A 14723-nucleotide genomic window follows, 5' to 3' on the forward strand; every position below is an offset into this window, starting at 1 on the left:
CCAGGAGAATGATGTGTCAGCAAATAGAGAATAGAAATAAAGATATAGAAATTATAAAAAGGAACCAGGGACTTCCCTGGTGGCGCAGTGGTTAAGAATCCGCCTTCTAATGCAAGGGACGTGGGTTCGAGCCCTGGTCCAGGAAGATCCCACATGCCATGAAGCAACTAAGCCCGTGTGCCACAACTACTGAGCCTGTGCTCTAGAGCCCATGAGTCACAACTACTGAGCCCGCATGCCACAACTACGGAAGCCCGCACCCCCTAGAGCCTGTGCTCTGCAATAAGAGAAGCTACCGCAATGAGAAGCCCGTGCACTGCAACAAAAAGTAGCCCCCGCTCGCCACAACTAGAGAAAGCCCACGCACAGCAATGAAGACCCAATGCAGCCCAAAATAATAAACAAATAAAATAAATAAAAATAAAACTTAAAAAAAAAAAGAAATCAAGTGAGAGGGACTTCCCTGGTGGTCCAGTGGTTAAGACTCCAAGCTCCCAAGCTCCCAATGCAGGGGGCCTGGGTTCAATCCCTGGTTAGGGAACTAGATCCTGAATGCCACAACCAAGAGCCTGCATGCCGCAACTAAGATCCCACGTGCCGCAACTAAGACCCGGTGCAGCCAAGTAAATAAATAAATAAATAAATATTAAAAAAAAAAACCACAGATCACACCCATTAGGATGTCAATTATAAAAAAGAAAGAAAGAGACAGAGAGAGAGAGGAAGGACGAGAAAAGAGAAAAGAAAATAACAAGTGTTGGTAAAGATGTGGAGAAATTGGAACACTTGTGTGCATTGCTGGTGGAAATTTAAATGGTACCACCACTGTGGAAAATAGTATGGCAGTTCCTCAAAAAATTAAACCTAGAATTACCATATGGTCCAGCAATTCCACTCTTAGATATGTCCTCAAAACAACTGAAAGCAGGGACTCAAACAGATATTTGTACACTCGTCATAGCAGTATTATTCACAATAGCCAAAAGGTCAAAACAATCCACATGTCCATCAACAGATGAATGGATAAAGAAAAGGTAGTATATCCACACAATGGAATATAATTCAACCTTAGAAAGGAAGGATGTTCTCATACATGCTACAACACTGAGGAACACTTATCTCAATTAAAAAAGAAAAATCTATTTATTTTTAACCAATGACCGGATGGGCTGAAAATAACCCAGGGCTGAAGAACTCCTGTCAAGATATTTCTTTGACATAAAGATAGGGTCTATCTTTGATCCTATTCGAATACCATGACTTTTTTTTAAACTTCTCAAATGTGTCCCAACACCTACGTCTCACCAGCTTTAATCCAGGCCCCCATCTTGGCTGCCTGAAGCTCTACCTTCCTACCTGGCATCCTTGCCTCTAGTCTTGTCCCCTTCTGCATTGCAACTACGACAATGCATTTAAACTGCAAGCACAATTATGCTGAAATGAATCCCCATCAGCTACAGATAATGTCTCACTTCCTCCTACAAGCGACCACTCTGAAAGGATGAGATTGATGCATATATATGAGCAAGGGTAAATGCCCAATATATATTGTTAATGGAGAAAGCAAGTTACAAGAAATTCATGATATGGGGGGTGGGGGTGGGGAGGAAGAAACAGCACTCGGGGTCATATATCAAGAATGGAGTGGGGTGGGGGACGAGTGATATCCTAGGTCAGGGAATCTTACTGCTCAAGCATTGGAGTTCGGTAGAAATAAAGGACAGGAATGTAGGAGCAAGTAGAATCAGAGATCAAGACAGCACTCACCATCTCCCAGAAGTACACGGCCATCTGAGCCCTGTTGAGCAGCAGTGCCCAGAGGAGCAGGTCACTCCAGGGTGCCTGCTCGGGGACGGCTTCCAGCAGAAATTCTGAGGTGGCCTTGTCCCACGGCAGAAACGACTGGAGGCGAGGAAGGCGTGGTGAGCGTTATCTCCGCCCCAGACCTTTCCTGACTCCGCCCCAACCATCAGCCCCACACCCCGTTCAGTCACACACCCCGTGCTCTGACCACGCCCCATCCTGGCATAGCCCCGCCCCCAGACCCTTTTGTGCTTCCCCCACCCACCCCGTTCCTTACATTTTCCATGCTGCCATCGCCCAGGTGGGTGCCCCCGGCGGGGAACGTCGGCGCGCACGACTTCCCCAGCAGCATCCGCAGCACCTGCCCCACCTTAGGGGGTTGTGGCTCCGCAGAGGGTTCAGAGACTGGGCCTTTGTTGCCTGTGCTGTGGGACACCTGGTCCAAAAGGCTGTGGATAAGTGAGTTCGGGGGCGCTGCGTTGTAGAGCTGGGCCAGGCGCGTAGGGGTCAGGAAGTGGCCCAGGCTAAGGCCATGGGAGATGAGCAAGCGCACGAACTCTGGCCGGTCATTCAGAAGGGCGTCCATGAGGGAGGCTTCCAGGTGGAAAGACTGGTGGGGGTGGAATGAACGGGGGAAGAGTTGAGCACAGAGACAGGCAGAAGGCCAGGTGAGGTCAGAGATTAAGGACAAGAGTTGGGGGTACAGAGCTATGAGTGACGGATAGATGGATGGATGGTCAGATGGATGGATGGGTGGAGGGATGGATGAGAGGATGGATGGGTGGGCAAGTAGATGGATGGATGGATGGGGAGAGAGGGAACAAGATGGGGACAGATGGACAACCAGAGATGGATGGACAATTAAGAGAAAGCTGGACACGCCATAAAGGAAGATAGAGCCAGATGCCAAAGGAGTCAGGGAGTGGGGGAAATGCATCCCTCTTGTCAGGATCCCCAGTCGCCAGGCCCCAACCCCTCACCCGCCACTGGATATCCCCCCGGAAGAGTTCACTCTGGGCAATGTCCACACGGTTCCAAGCCACAGCCAAACGCAACTCATCCAGGTAAGCTGAGGCTTCAGAGGTCCCACAGGCTGAAAGGGTGAGAAGGAGAGGGGGCAAGAAGTCAGGGGAGGTTGGGAAGATCTGATGGGTGTCTGTATCACTTCTACTCGAGATGCCTGACATTTAAACTCCGTATAAAGGCAGTGTTGTTGGGCAGAGTCTGGGGTCTTAAGAAGTCAGGCTATTACAAGCATAAGGTCATTCAAACCCAGGGGCAGAGGTGAATGTAAAACTCTTCAGACCAGTGGTTGAGAGGCCCCAAGACAAGGAAAGGGAATCATTTATTCATTTAACATTTACTGAGGTAGGCTACAGACCAGGCAGTAAGAGGGATGGAGAGAGATTGGATACAGTCCCTACCCTGAAGGAGCTCATTCCTGGGAAATATGTCCCAGAACCACATAACTGCCCTTAGAGTGATCGGTGCCCTTGGAGGAGGGCACAGAATGTGATTAGGACCCAGGGGAGGCTACAGTCACAGAGGTATGGAGAGACCCAAGGGAGCCTCCTAGGGGATGCGCATTGAGGTAGGGCTTTTGAAAGACTAGTAGGATTTGGAAGTGTGCATCTAAGACGAGAAAAGAATCATCAGGGCGGCAGGAGCAGCTTGAGCAAAAGCCTTGGTGCAGGAAAGCACAGGCTATGATGGCAAGTGTGAGTCACTCTGGTCTCCTGCAACCTGGGAGTATTTGTGAGGCGAAAAGTAGCAGAAAAAATGTAAACATTAGCCGGACTTCGGAAGACCTTGGAGGTCATTAAATAGAACAAGGAAGAACAAGTGGCCTTTAAAAATCTGATCGGATAATTTAATGGATCCAAAAGTGTGCGGTCAGCCTCGTGTGACCTTGGGCAAGTCACTTTCCCCCTCTCTAAGCCTCAGTTTCTTCATCTGCAAACTGGGCAGACGGTCCTTACAGGAAGGGTTAGAGGATCAGGGGCAATAATGTGTGCCAGCTGCTCAGCACAGTGCCTGGCTGTTCCTAGACTCTTATGAAGCATTCATCCCCTTCCCTCTTCCTTCCTCACCTGCTGAAACCCCATCCCTTCAACTCTGCCAACACTGAGACTGTCCAGCCATCTCCAGTTTCCCCAGCAGAGTGTGATCACTTGTACTTCTGCAGGCAACAGACTTAAAACACCACCCCCTCAAACCACATCTTAGAGAGCTGCTGTGTTTCCTCCCAGGAGGCTGATGAGTTAACTTCTGTAAAGTAAATCCGATTTGCCCACTGACTGTCATCCTCTATTAAAGGATGTGTCCCCACAAGAAACGGAATCATATTAAGAAGAGTTCCCATTTATTAGGCTCCCCCTGGGGACCAGGCACTGCCCATCATCTGCCTCTAAGGCTCACAACACTCCTGCCAGGTATTATCTCAATTTTTCAGAGAGAGAAACTAAGGCTCAGAGAGGGAAAGTCTCTTTCTCAAAGTCACACAGCAGAGAGGGGGCCAAGCTGATACTCAAATTTTAGTTTTATCTGATTCCAAAGTCAAAAATAACTACCACACCACAGAACATGGTAGATGCAATTGGGGTGGGGACCTGGAACTCAGAACGCATTACAAATTGACACTATGCCTCTTGGGAGTTTTTATCTAAGTGGGTGTTTTCCCTGTAAAACTCTTCTGACACCAAAAATGACCCTCCCCACCCACATCCCCACAGAGCCCTGGGGATCCCCCTTACCACTTATTCATCCCACCTCCGCATCTTACTAACTCCTAATTCTACTGGCTCTTCAAGGCCGCCCGGTTTAAATACCACCTCCCCATTTTTCTCCCCTTTCTGACAGCAGTTCCTCTCCCATGCTTTTGTCTTGAATTTTACTTAAGTTTATGTCCAAACAACCCTGGTAGGATCTGCTTTTATCTCTGAGCCTAATCTTTGTTGAATGAATAATGAGCTCCATCCTCAGCCTCTACCAAGCAGCCATTATGCTCCCTACCTTGGTTTTCATCATTCATTCCTCTAGTGACATATCAGGAGTTCCTTGCTGGGAGACAGCACTCTGGTTTTTCTCTGATTCCACCACCCCTCAGGGCTTAAAACATATTGGAGGCATATAGGAAAAGTAGAAAGGGTGAGTGGGTGGATAGATGGAAGAATGGATGGATGGAAGAATGATGAGTGGATGGAATTGTTACTAGATGTGTGAATAAACTGGTAGAAGGATGGGTGGATGGCAAGATGGATGGATGCTTGGATGGATGGCAGAATGAAGGATGAATGGAATAATGGGTAGATGGAAAGATCAATGTACATATGGCTGGCTGGCTGGATAAAGGATGAAAGGATGGGTGGATGGATACAACAGAAGGAAAGCAACGTTGGAACATAATGAAAGTATCTTGGGAAAGTTGCCCAAATAGCACCGTGCAAAGCCCCAAAAGGCAATGATAAAAGGAAAAAGATAAAAACGGGCACAGGGCTTCCCTGGTGGCGCAGTGGGTGAGAGTCCGCCTGCCGATGCAGGGGACACGGGTTCGTGCCCCGGTCCGGGAAGATCCCACATGCCGCAGAGCGGCTGGGCCCGTGAGCCATGGCCGCTGAGCCTGCACGTCCGGAGCCTGTGCTCCGCAACGGGAGAGGCCACAGCAGTGAGGGGCCCGCGTACCGCAAAAAAAAAAAAAAAAAAAAAAAAAAAAAACGGGCACAATTTAGATTAGAGAGGATGGATAAAGTGCCGAGGCCAAGAGAGGTGTCCAAAGTTGAGCTGACAATGGGGGAAGTTTTGGGACTCCAAGCCTTACCCTTGACAAGGGCCTTCAAAACAATGGTCTCAAATTCCTCAGGGCCATCATCAGTTGAATAGACTGTCAGCAGCTCCTTCCGACTCATGATCCTCTCCACCTGCAGAATACCAAGTTTTGCAACCCACACCCAACTCCCTGGCCCTGTCCACAGAGATATAGAACATTCCCCTGAAGGACCCAGTAGTCTAGGTGCCTAGCACCCTCTACTCCCAGAACCTAGGGGGCATCCAGGCCCCCAGGCCTCTCCTCCCTTAAACCCAGGAGTCCAGGCTCCCAGCCTTTCCTCCCTCATATCCATGAGACTGGGCCCCCATTCCCCTTCCCTTGGATCCAGGTCTCCAAATCCTCAGCATCCTCACCTCTCAAGGTCCAGGAGCCCAGGTTCCCAGCTCCCTCCCATCTCAGGTTCCAGAGCTGGACCCCCAATGTCATACCTGGGCCTGTAGGACCTCAGGGTCCCCTTTGGGGAAGAAACGTTTAATCAGATCTTGGGCTTCACATCGCCTGCCTCCTCCACTCCCTGGAGCCAGAGTGTAGATCTCTGCCAGGCAGTCTGCAGCTCCCCCAGACCCGGCCACCAGGAGGCAGGGGAGCTGAGCCTGGGTGGCCTTCTCTATCCGCTACAGGACAAAAGGGGAGTCAGGTTAGGGAAGGAAAGTATTCACACCTCCTGGAGTCTAGATTCCCAGCCCCCTCCTCCCCTAGGACCCAGGAGTACAGCCCCCGGCTACTGCCCCCCCTTAGACCCAGGCACCTGAGCCCTTATTACCTTCAACATCTTTTCATCACCATCAATCAAGAGAAGGAGGACAGGGATGTCAATTCCAGTCCCTGAGGAGAGAAGAGAGCACAGGGCTTGGTCACCTCCCATCAGCCTCTGTCAGCGATGGGAGAGAACCACGTTTCCCAGGAGTCCCCAGGGCAAACGCTGGCTTCTGCCTAATCCTCTGTCCGGAGGCTCATGAGAACTGTCATGCCTTTGAGGATGTTGGGAGGGGCCAGATCTTGAAGACAGTAATGTTCAATTTCTCAAGGGAGGAGAGGGCTGGGAGCCTGGACTCCTGGGTTCCCGAATGAGGCATGAGTCAATCCTATAACTGATTAACCATCCAGGAGCCAGGAGAGGATGAAAGTGCAAATAGAAAATAAAGGAAATAAGGAATAGAAAGGACTATCCAAATACAATAAAGATATTTATCAAAGCCCAATAGCAAACTCATATAAGTTTTTTACGAACTCTATTCCCAATAAAATAAGAACTGAAACAACATTACTACTATTCACACTTATCTGGGAGTTTTGAGCTAATGTAACAATGCAAGAAAATGAAATAATTGGAATGAAAACTTGTACATATATTTTTTAAGCTGGAAGAGACAAAGGTATCTATTTGAAGGAAAGATGATTTATATTCTCAGAAAATTGGAGAGACTCCACTCAAAATAACTAAATATTAATAAGAGAATTTGGTTAAGAGGATTAATACAAAAAAATACACAAAAATAAAAAACTTTTCTACAACTATTACAATATGTATCTTATCCATGTTTTCACAAAAATGATAAAATGCCTGGGAATTAATTCATACAGAGAGGTATAATACTTTTATAAGGAAATTGATAAACATTATATAAGAACAAGTCCTGAATAAATGGAAAAACAAATACCATGTTAACCTGTCACAATGTAAAACATAAATTCAATGCAGTTTGGAGAAAGAGGGAGGTAGGAGGAGGTTGGCAGTGTTTTCTTGTTTTTTTCTTAATGGAACAAAATAATTTTTAAATTCATATGAAAGAATTAATATCAGAGGAGTTAAGAAATTTTTGAGAAATGACAGTAGGGAGAAATTTTCCCTAATATATATTCAAACGTCTTTAAACTGCTGTAAACAACAACAACAGGAACAAATATATATATATATATATATATATATATATATATATAATTTTTTTTTTTTGGCCATGCTGCACAGCATGTCGGATCTTAGTTCCCTGACCAGGGATTGAACCTGCACCCCCTGCATTGGACATGCAGAGTCTTAACCACTGGACCACCAGGGAAGTCCCAAACAAAATATATTTTTGGCACAGGAATAAATAGAGAGGTAGAAGAGAAAAAGGTTCAGAAATACTTCAACATATAAAGGAACTGAATATACAACTTAAGTGGCATTTCAATTTAGCTGGAAAAAGATGGTTTATTTATTAAATGGACATGAAGAGAATGTGGTTTCCCATTTGGAAGAAAAAAATGTAGACTCCCTATCTCAAAACACCTAAAAATCATTTCCAGATGGATTAAAAGTTTAAACATAAAAATATAAGATATTAAAAAAGAAGACTTAGAATATTTGTATAGCATTGGAGTGAAATGGACCTTCCTAAAAAACCAAGGGAAACCAAGGGGCTATAAAAGGAACAACAAATATATCTAACCACATAAAAATGATAGAATTTTTATGGAAGTAGACACCATAATTAAAGTATCTTCTAAAAATTTTACATCTAATAGTCAAAGCGTTACTAAGGACAGGATACAAAGAATTCTTACAAAAAGACAAGAAAGAAATAACCCAATTCAAAAATGCGCAAAGAATATGAATAGACAATTCATAATTGAGGAAATCTGATTGGCCAACAAAATATATGTTTATATCTTTTAACAGTGGTTAGATAAATTAAAAAATCAAATGAACAGTGGCATGTCACTTTTTACCCATCAAATTTGGCAAAAAAAAAAAAAATTTAAACCAAGAGTATCCAGAGCTGGTTAAGACTGGACAGAAAAGGAAACTCTCACACATTCTCGATGAAAGTGAAAACTGCTACACACTTTAAGAAAGTGATCTAGTACTATCTATTAGTATACACACAGAGCAATCTCACTTGGGGGATCTACTGTATAGAATTTAAAACACCTGGATGTAATTATGGATGTTCATACAAAGATATTTATTCAGCGTTGTTTGTAGTGCCAAACACTGATAGCACTTTAAGTAACCACCAATTGAGAAAAATTTAAATAACAGATGGTACAACCATTACCAAGGAATATCATACAACTATTAAAAGGAGATACAAGATAGAGAAGTTTGTACCTAAAAGGGATGGTTATAAGAAAGTGATATGTATATGTATAGTATAAAAGAGAGAAAGGAACACCACTGAGCATAGCATAGGATTTTATAAGCATAGACAAAGATATAAAAGGATTAACTCCAAACCATATAACACAGATTACCCCAATAGAAGGGATTGGAGCTGGGAAGGGAATTTTCTAACGTTTTTTTATTTTCTTCTTTGACCAGTGGGTTATTTACAAACTACAATTCAGGCAATGCTATGAATTTCCTTATATACCTTCGCATGGTTTGATTAGTTCCAATAAACACATATTAAAGCTGCCATAAAATATTATGTTGAGTGAAAGAAGCCAGTCTCAAAAGGTCATGTATTATATTATTCCATTTATTTAGCTTCTGGAAAAGAGAAGACTAGAGTGATGGAAAACAGATCAGTGGCTGCCAGGGGCTGGGTGCAAAAGGAATGCCTTCATGGTAACAGAACTGGTCTATGTCCTGACTGTGGACATGAATCTCTACACACGCCTAAACTCACAGAATTATACACCCCAAAAAAGTCAGTTTGCACCCCAAAAAGATAATTTTACAAATAAGATTAAAGTTGCCGAAAAGCTAAGTAAAGTTTAAGAATTAAATGGGGGACTTCCCTGGTGGTGCAGTGGTTAAGAATCTGCCTGCCAATGCAGGGGAAACGGGTTCAATCCCTGGTCCGGGAAGATCCCACATGCCGTGGAGCAACTAAGCCCGTGCACCACACTACTGAGCCTGCACTCTAGAGCCCACAAGCCACAACTATTGAGCCCTCGTGCCGCAACTACTGAAACCCATGCGCCTAGAGCCCGTGCTCCGCAACAAGAGAGGCCACCGCAATGAGAAGCCTGCGCACTGCAACGAAGAGTAGCCCCTGCTCGCCACAGCTAGAGAAAGCCCGCGCACAGCAACGAAGACCCAATGCAGCCAAAAATAAATAAATACTTAAAAAAAAAAGAATTAAATGGACACTTTTTAAAATACAGGAAATGTTTATAAAGAAGCAGGTTTCTGTTTAGTTGACTTTCTACATTGGACATTTCTTTCTGTTTTAGTGATTTCTGCCCTGTCTATTATATCCTTGCTTCTACTTTCTCTAGATTTGATTTGCTCTTCTGTTTCTAGGATTTTTTTTAATTGGAGACTTAAATCATTGATTTTCAATCTTTCTTTTCTTTTCATTTTAGGTAAGCATTTAAGTCTACAGGTTTCCCTCTAAGTACTGCAATAGCTGCATCCCCAAAGTGTTGGTATGTCATAACATTATTATCATTCAGTTCAAAATATTTTCTAGCTTCTTTTTTTTTCCTTCTTTGATCCATGGGTTATTTACAAACTACAGTTCATGAAATGATATGGATGAATCTCACAGAAATAATGTCTAACATGAGAAGGCAGAATTTAAAACATGGGTTTGGTGTGATTGTATTCATATGAAACACGGTCAGAACTACTCTTTGCTGTGACAAGCAGGATAGGGTGGCTCTTGGGTGTGGGCAGAAAGCTTCTGGGGGCTGGTATTACTGTTTCTTGATCTGGGTGCTGGCTGCATAAGTGGATTCAATTTGTTAAAAATTCATCAAGCTGGGCTTCCCTGGTGGCGCAGTGGTTTAGAGTCCGCCTGCCGATGCAGGGGACACGGGTTCGTGCCCCAGTCTGGGAAGATCCCACGTGCCGCGGAGCGGCTGGGCCCGTGAGCCATGGCCTCTGAGCCTGCGCGTCGGGAGCCTGTGCTCCGCAACAGGAGAGGCCACAGCAGTGAGAGGCCCGTGTACCGCAAAAAAAAAAAAAAAAAAATCATCAAGCTGTCCACCTTTCGGTATTGTAGATTTCAAGATAATGATTTTTTCAAACACAGCAAATGATGGGAGGAGGCACTTGACCATAGGAAACTCCCCCTGGCCGCAACCCCCAAATTCCTACCAGATCTGACCACTGGGATCCTGAGCCTTGGGCTGTGAATCCCCAGTGGAAGGAGCCACTCACCTCCCACGCCCGTCTTCTGTTGGGCAAGGTAGGACTCGAAGCCCAAGCGGAAGCGGTTCTCGCCGCCCAGGCGGCCGTGGGTGCCGTCGTCCACCAGAAGGAAGGCCGAATAGTTGTAGTCGAGAGCAAACTGGACCCCATCCTCGGGGTCACCGCGCCACCGGTACCTTGCAGGAAACGAGCCCTGGGGGACAAGTGGCCAGACCAGGGAGTCTTTCCATCAGGGCCAAGAGGACAGACACCCAGCCCCGTTCTCCCTCAGACACGGAACTACAGGTCCCCAGCCCCTCCTCCCTCATACCCAGGAGTCCAGGCCCCCAGCCCCTCCCCCCTCAGACCCCAGACTCCTGGCCCCCAACCCCCACCTTGTCCAAGACCCTGGGTCCCACCTTGGGGTTGATGAGGGTGTCTCTATTCCGAACCACACCCCAGGGGGCCACGCCCATGGCCACCACCTTGTTGCCCCCAGTCCTGGCTGTCTGGTGGTCCCGCACTGCCACACCCACATGCCGTCCAATGCCCTTGTGCAGCCCTCCGGTGACAATCCAGGCCCCTACACAGCGACACAGACTGGTGGTGAGGTCCAGAGACACACAGGCGTGCAGAGACAGACAGAGGCTAGAGAGTGAGACAAAACCCCACACACAAAGGCGGGAGTGGGGAAAGACAGAATTCCAGGGAAGTGGGGGAAATGGGGGGGGCAGCCGGCCCCGGCCCAGGAGGCAGATGCCCACCCTCAGTCACCTGTGTTCTGGGCAGCCCGCACCAGCCCGCGTCGCAGCAGGTCCTGCAGCCAAGTCTGGAGGGTGGGGCCCCCCGACCCCCCCAGCACTGACACCACCAGGTTCGGGGCCTGGAAGCCCCATATGTTTGTGACCAGATTATAAACTGTAGCTGGATCCGTGCGGTCAGAGAGCCGGAGGAACTGTGGACACACAAGAGGAAGGGACACGGGGAGGGGGACAGAGACAGAGAGAAAGGGACAGAGACGCAGAGAGAGGAGCACAGAGATGGGGGGAGGGGGGACGGGGACAGAGGCCCAGAGGGGAGGGATGGAGACCCAGAGAGAGGAGGACAGGCTTAGAAAAGACAGACAGGGGTGGAGGGGACAGGGATCCAGGAGAGGTGAAGATAGGGATGGGTAAATGGGGAGACACAATGTTCAGTTGGGATACCCCCAGACCCTGGCTCTGGGAGCCCCTGAGGCATGCAGCCCCACTGGTCAACCCTGGCCCTGCCCAGACATGCAAGCCTCACATTGCTGGCCTTGCGGCCGGCACCCAGGAAGTCCAGGTCTCCGAAGGCATCTGTGGGCTTCTCCGTGGTGTGCAAGTCACTGTCCCATACGGTCACCACGGCTGCCCCGAATGCATCCTCCACAGCCACTGATGGGTGGGCACACCGGGGTTGCCCACACTGGCACAAGGTCCCCCTGAAGGGGGAGGGGAAGGAGGAGGATGAAGCCCAGAGGCGTCCGCACCGACCCCAAGCATCCTGTAGAAATGTCCATATTTCTGCATCTCCCTCCAGAGGAGCTCACAGTCCATACTGACCCTGGCACTGGCCCTCCATGGCTCTGACCAGCCTGAGGGAGAGACTGGGGCAGAACAACCACAGTCACCTCACCCACCAGCAGGAAGCCACAGTGGCTCAAGAGCACCTGAGCAGGGAGGTCTGCATACCAGACCCCACACTCACTGTTGCCTTCAGGGCCTGAAGTGGAAAAGTGCAGGGGGCCATTGGGGATGTCCTTGCTGCCCCCAGTTCAAACAGATGGTATTCACACGAAAAGGAAAATCAAGAGAGTGATCACAGAGCACGCATGCACTAGAGGCCAAGGCAGCTGTGTGACTTGGAGCAAGTAGTTTCATCTCTCTGAGCCTAAATTTCCACCTCAAATGGAAAGGCAATGATAGCCCAGCCTACGTCATAGAACTGTGAGAGGCCAATGAAATAACACAACATTTCCTAAAATGGGGGCCGCATACCAGATCCGGTCTCCGTGAACTCCACACTGAGCTTTAAATAACCTTGAACACAGTAAGAAAGTCATTCCTTCTTGAGTTCTCCTAATTACTGTCAAGGAGAGAGGATCAGCTGGGTGCTAGAATGTTTTTAATGCCTAACTCTTTACTTTTTCTTTTTAACAGAGAAAAGCTGGCGTCAGGCTCAGAAAACTGGGCTGGCAACAGCATCCACTTAGACGGTAAATACTTTTTACCTGGTTTTCATTGTGATTGTCTTTTATGGCTTGTTTCTTTCTCTTTGTGGCAAATGGAACAGATTTTGCATTTATGGTGATCACATGTGAAACTTCTTTCCCCCTAAATAAATACGCAAGTATCCCTTGTTCCCTAATGGGACTGGCACCTGAGTTTAAAAACAGCAAGCCACACAGGTTTGGGAGACGAGGGATTTATTTGAAAATGTATCTAAATCTCTTTGGTCCCTGATTCCAGAAGGGATTCAAATATCGGGGGAGACCTGCATTTATGTAAACAGAGTGAGCCATGATTTAAGGACTAATTTTACGGAAAGAATAGCACAGGTGGTCCATGGATTTGACAAGAATTGTGAAGTCACTAAAAGAATGGCCAACAAATCCAAACAGAATACACCAGCTCCTGGCACAGTGAGAACTACAGGATACATCCCTCCCTCTTCCTGAGTCTACCTCCAGGGTCCTGGCATGCCTCAGTTTACCTACTTGATCCTTTCACCTATCTCAACCCCGTCCCTGGACCCCCCCCCATTCCTGTCCATCTACTTCCCACAAGCCCTTCCTGGCAAAATTTCTTCATGGAATGTTCCAGAACCTGAACTGTCCAGTACAGTAGCCTCTAGCCACACCGTGCTCCTTATAGTCAAATAAATTAAAATTAGATACAACTAAAAATTCAGTTCCTCAGTTGCTCTGGCCACATTTCAAGTGACCAGGAGCCACACGTGGCCAGTGCCTGCCATACTGGATGTGGATATAGAACATTTTCACCATTGCAGAAACTTCTGGTAGACAGCACTGGCAGACTCCCCCTCTGTCCGTCTCATCTCCTACCCCCCTTTCTCTGTGTGGCCACTGAAAACGAAATTGTTCCCGATAAAATCAGCAATTACCTGCACATCCCCGAGTACAATGGCTCCTATTCAGGTCTCATCTGACTCCGACAAAGTAGCACTGGTCATATCTAAAAGGCTGACTCTAGAAAAGCTTTTCCCTGGCAGAGCACACCCGTTCCCCTGGCTGCTCTGTCTCTGCCTCATCTGTGGCTTTCTCTTCTTCTGTGCCTCCCTTGAGTGTAGGTGTTCCCCAGAGCCAGGACCACATGCCTTCCCTACATGGGTCTCAAACTCAATGGCCCCAAGGGCCAGGCAGGGAATTACGTAAGAGAAAGAAGCATCAGGTGGAAAATTATAAGCGGATGTGCCGGAGGCTGTGCTGACTTGAGGCAGCATGTCTGTCTTGAAGCATTCAGAGACAAGTTTTTAGCAATCCTTTCTTCCGTGGAAGAAAAAAAAGAAAACATCGGCCATAGAATTGCCAGTTTGCAACCTCCTCTGATTTTACACTTTCTTCCCCCCATCCTACTTCCACTTCAGTTTCCATTACCACCTACAGCTAGGACTTCTCAAATCTTGGATGGAAGTCACAGACCTTTCCTGAGTCCCTGAACCAGGTTTGCAATGCCCCTGGCTCCCCCAGGCCCCTCCCACACACGAAATCCCACTCTGAGCTGGGCAACATTTCCCAAACCTACTCATGCACCTGGGTTCCCATCTCGGGGACAAGCTCAGTTTCCCAGGCCCCAGACCAGATGTCTGGGCCCATACTCCCCTCTCCCCTCTCACTCTGCAAATCCATCGGTCCCCAAGCTCCTGCCCCTGAATCTTTGCCCTGTCCCCACCTCTCTGTGTCCCCTCAGCCCTGGCCTGCCTCAGGCCTGTTCTCCTCCCACCTGTCCCTTGCCCAGACTCTTCCCCAGCTTCCTGAACTCCTATTCA

General features: G+C 47.5%; 1 protein-coding gene across 12 annotated transcripts in view; it reads right to left on the reverse strand.

Moving 5' to 3' along the window:
* The window catches only part of TRPM4 (transient receptor potential cation channel subfamily M member 4), a 37247-nt gene that overhangs the window by 20428 nt on the left and 2096 nt on the right, over window positions 1-14723 (reverse strand). For 10 of the 12 annotated variants that reach the window (XR_004043023.2, XR_004043024.2, XR_009560166.1 and 7 more), the window contains exons 3-12: window positions 11982-12156; window positions 11469-11649; window positions 11114-11277; window positions 10725-10908; window positions 6393-6454; window positions 6058-6243; window positions 5621-5720; window positions 2784-2896; window positions 2081-2413; window positions 1768-1902 (exon numbers count right to left, since the gene is read on the reverse strand). Coding sequence is in view for 7 of the 12 variants with exons in the window: in XM_030873587.3 (XP_030729447.2) it covers window positions 1768-1902; window positions 2081-2413; window positions 2784-2896; window positions 5621-5720; window positions 6058-6243; window positions 6393-6454; window positions 10725-10908; window positions 11114-11277; window positions 11469-11649; window positions 11982-12156 (1633 nt within the window). In the remaining 5 variants the exon portion in view is untranslated. The remainder of the gene's footprint in view (window positions 1-1767; window positions 1903-2080; window positions 2414-2783; window positions 2897-5620; window positions 5721-6057; window positions 6244-6392; window positions 6455-10724; window positions 10909-11113; window positions 11278-11468; window positions 11650-11981; window positions 12157-14723) is intronic. The other 2 variants (XM_060289759.2, XM_030873590.3) reach the window with 1 other exon arrangement.

This window comes from Globicephala melas, chromosome 19, assembly GCF_963455315.2.
Source record: "Globicephala melas chromosome 19, mGloMel1.2, whole genome shotgun sequence".
In the NCBI taxonomy this organism is placed as follows: domain Eukaryota; kingdom Metazoa; phylum Chordata; class Mammalia; order Artiodactyla; family Delphinidae; genus Globicephala; species Globicephala melas.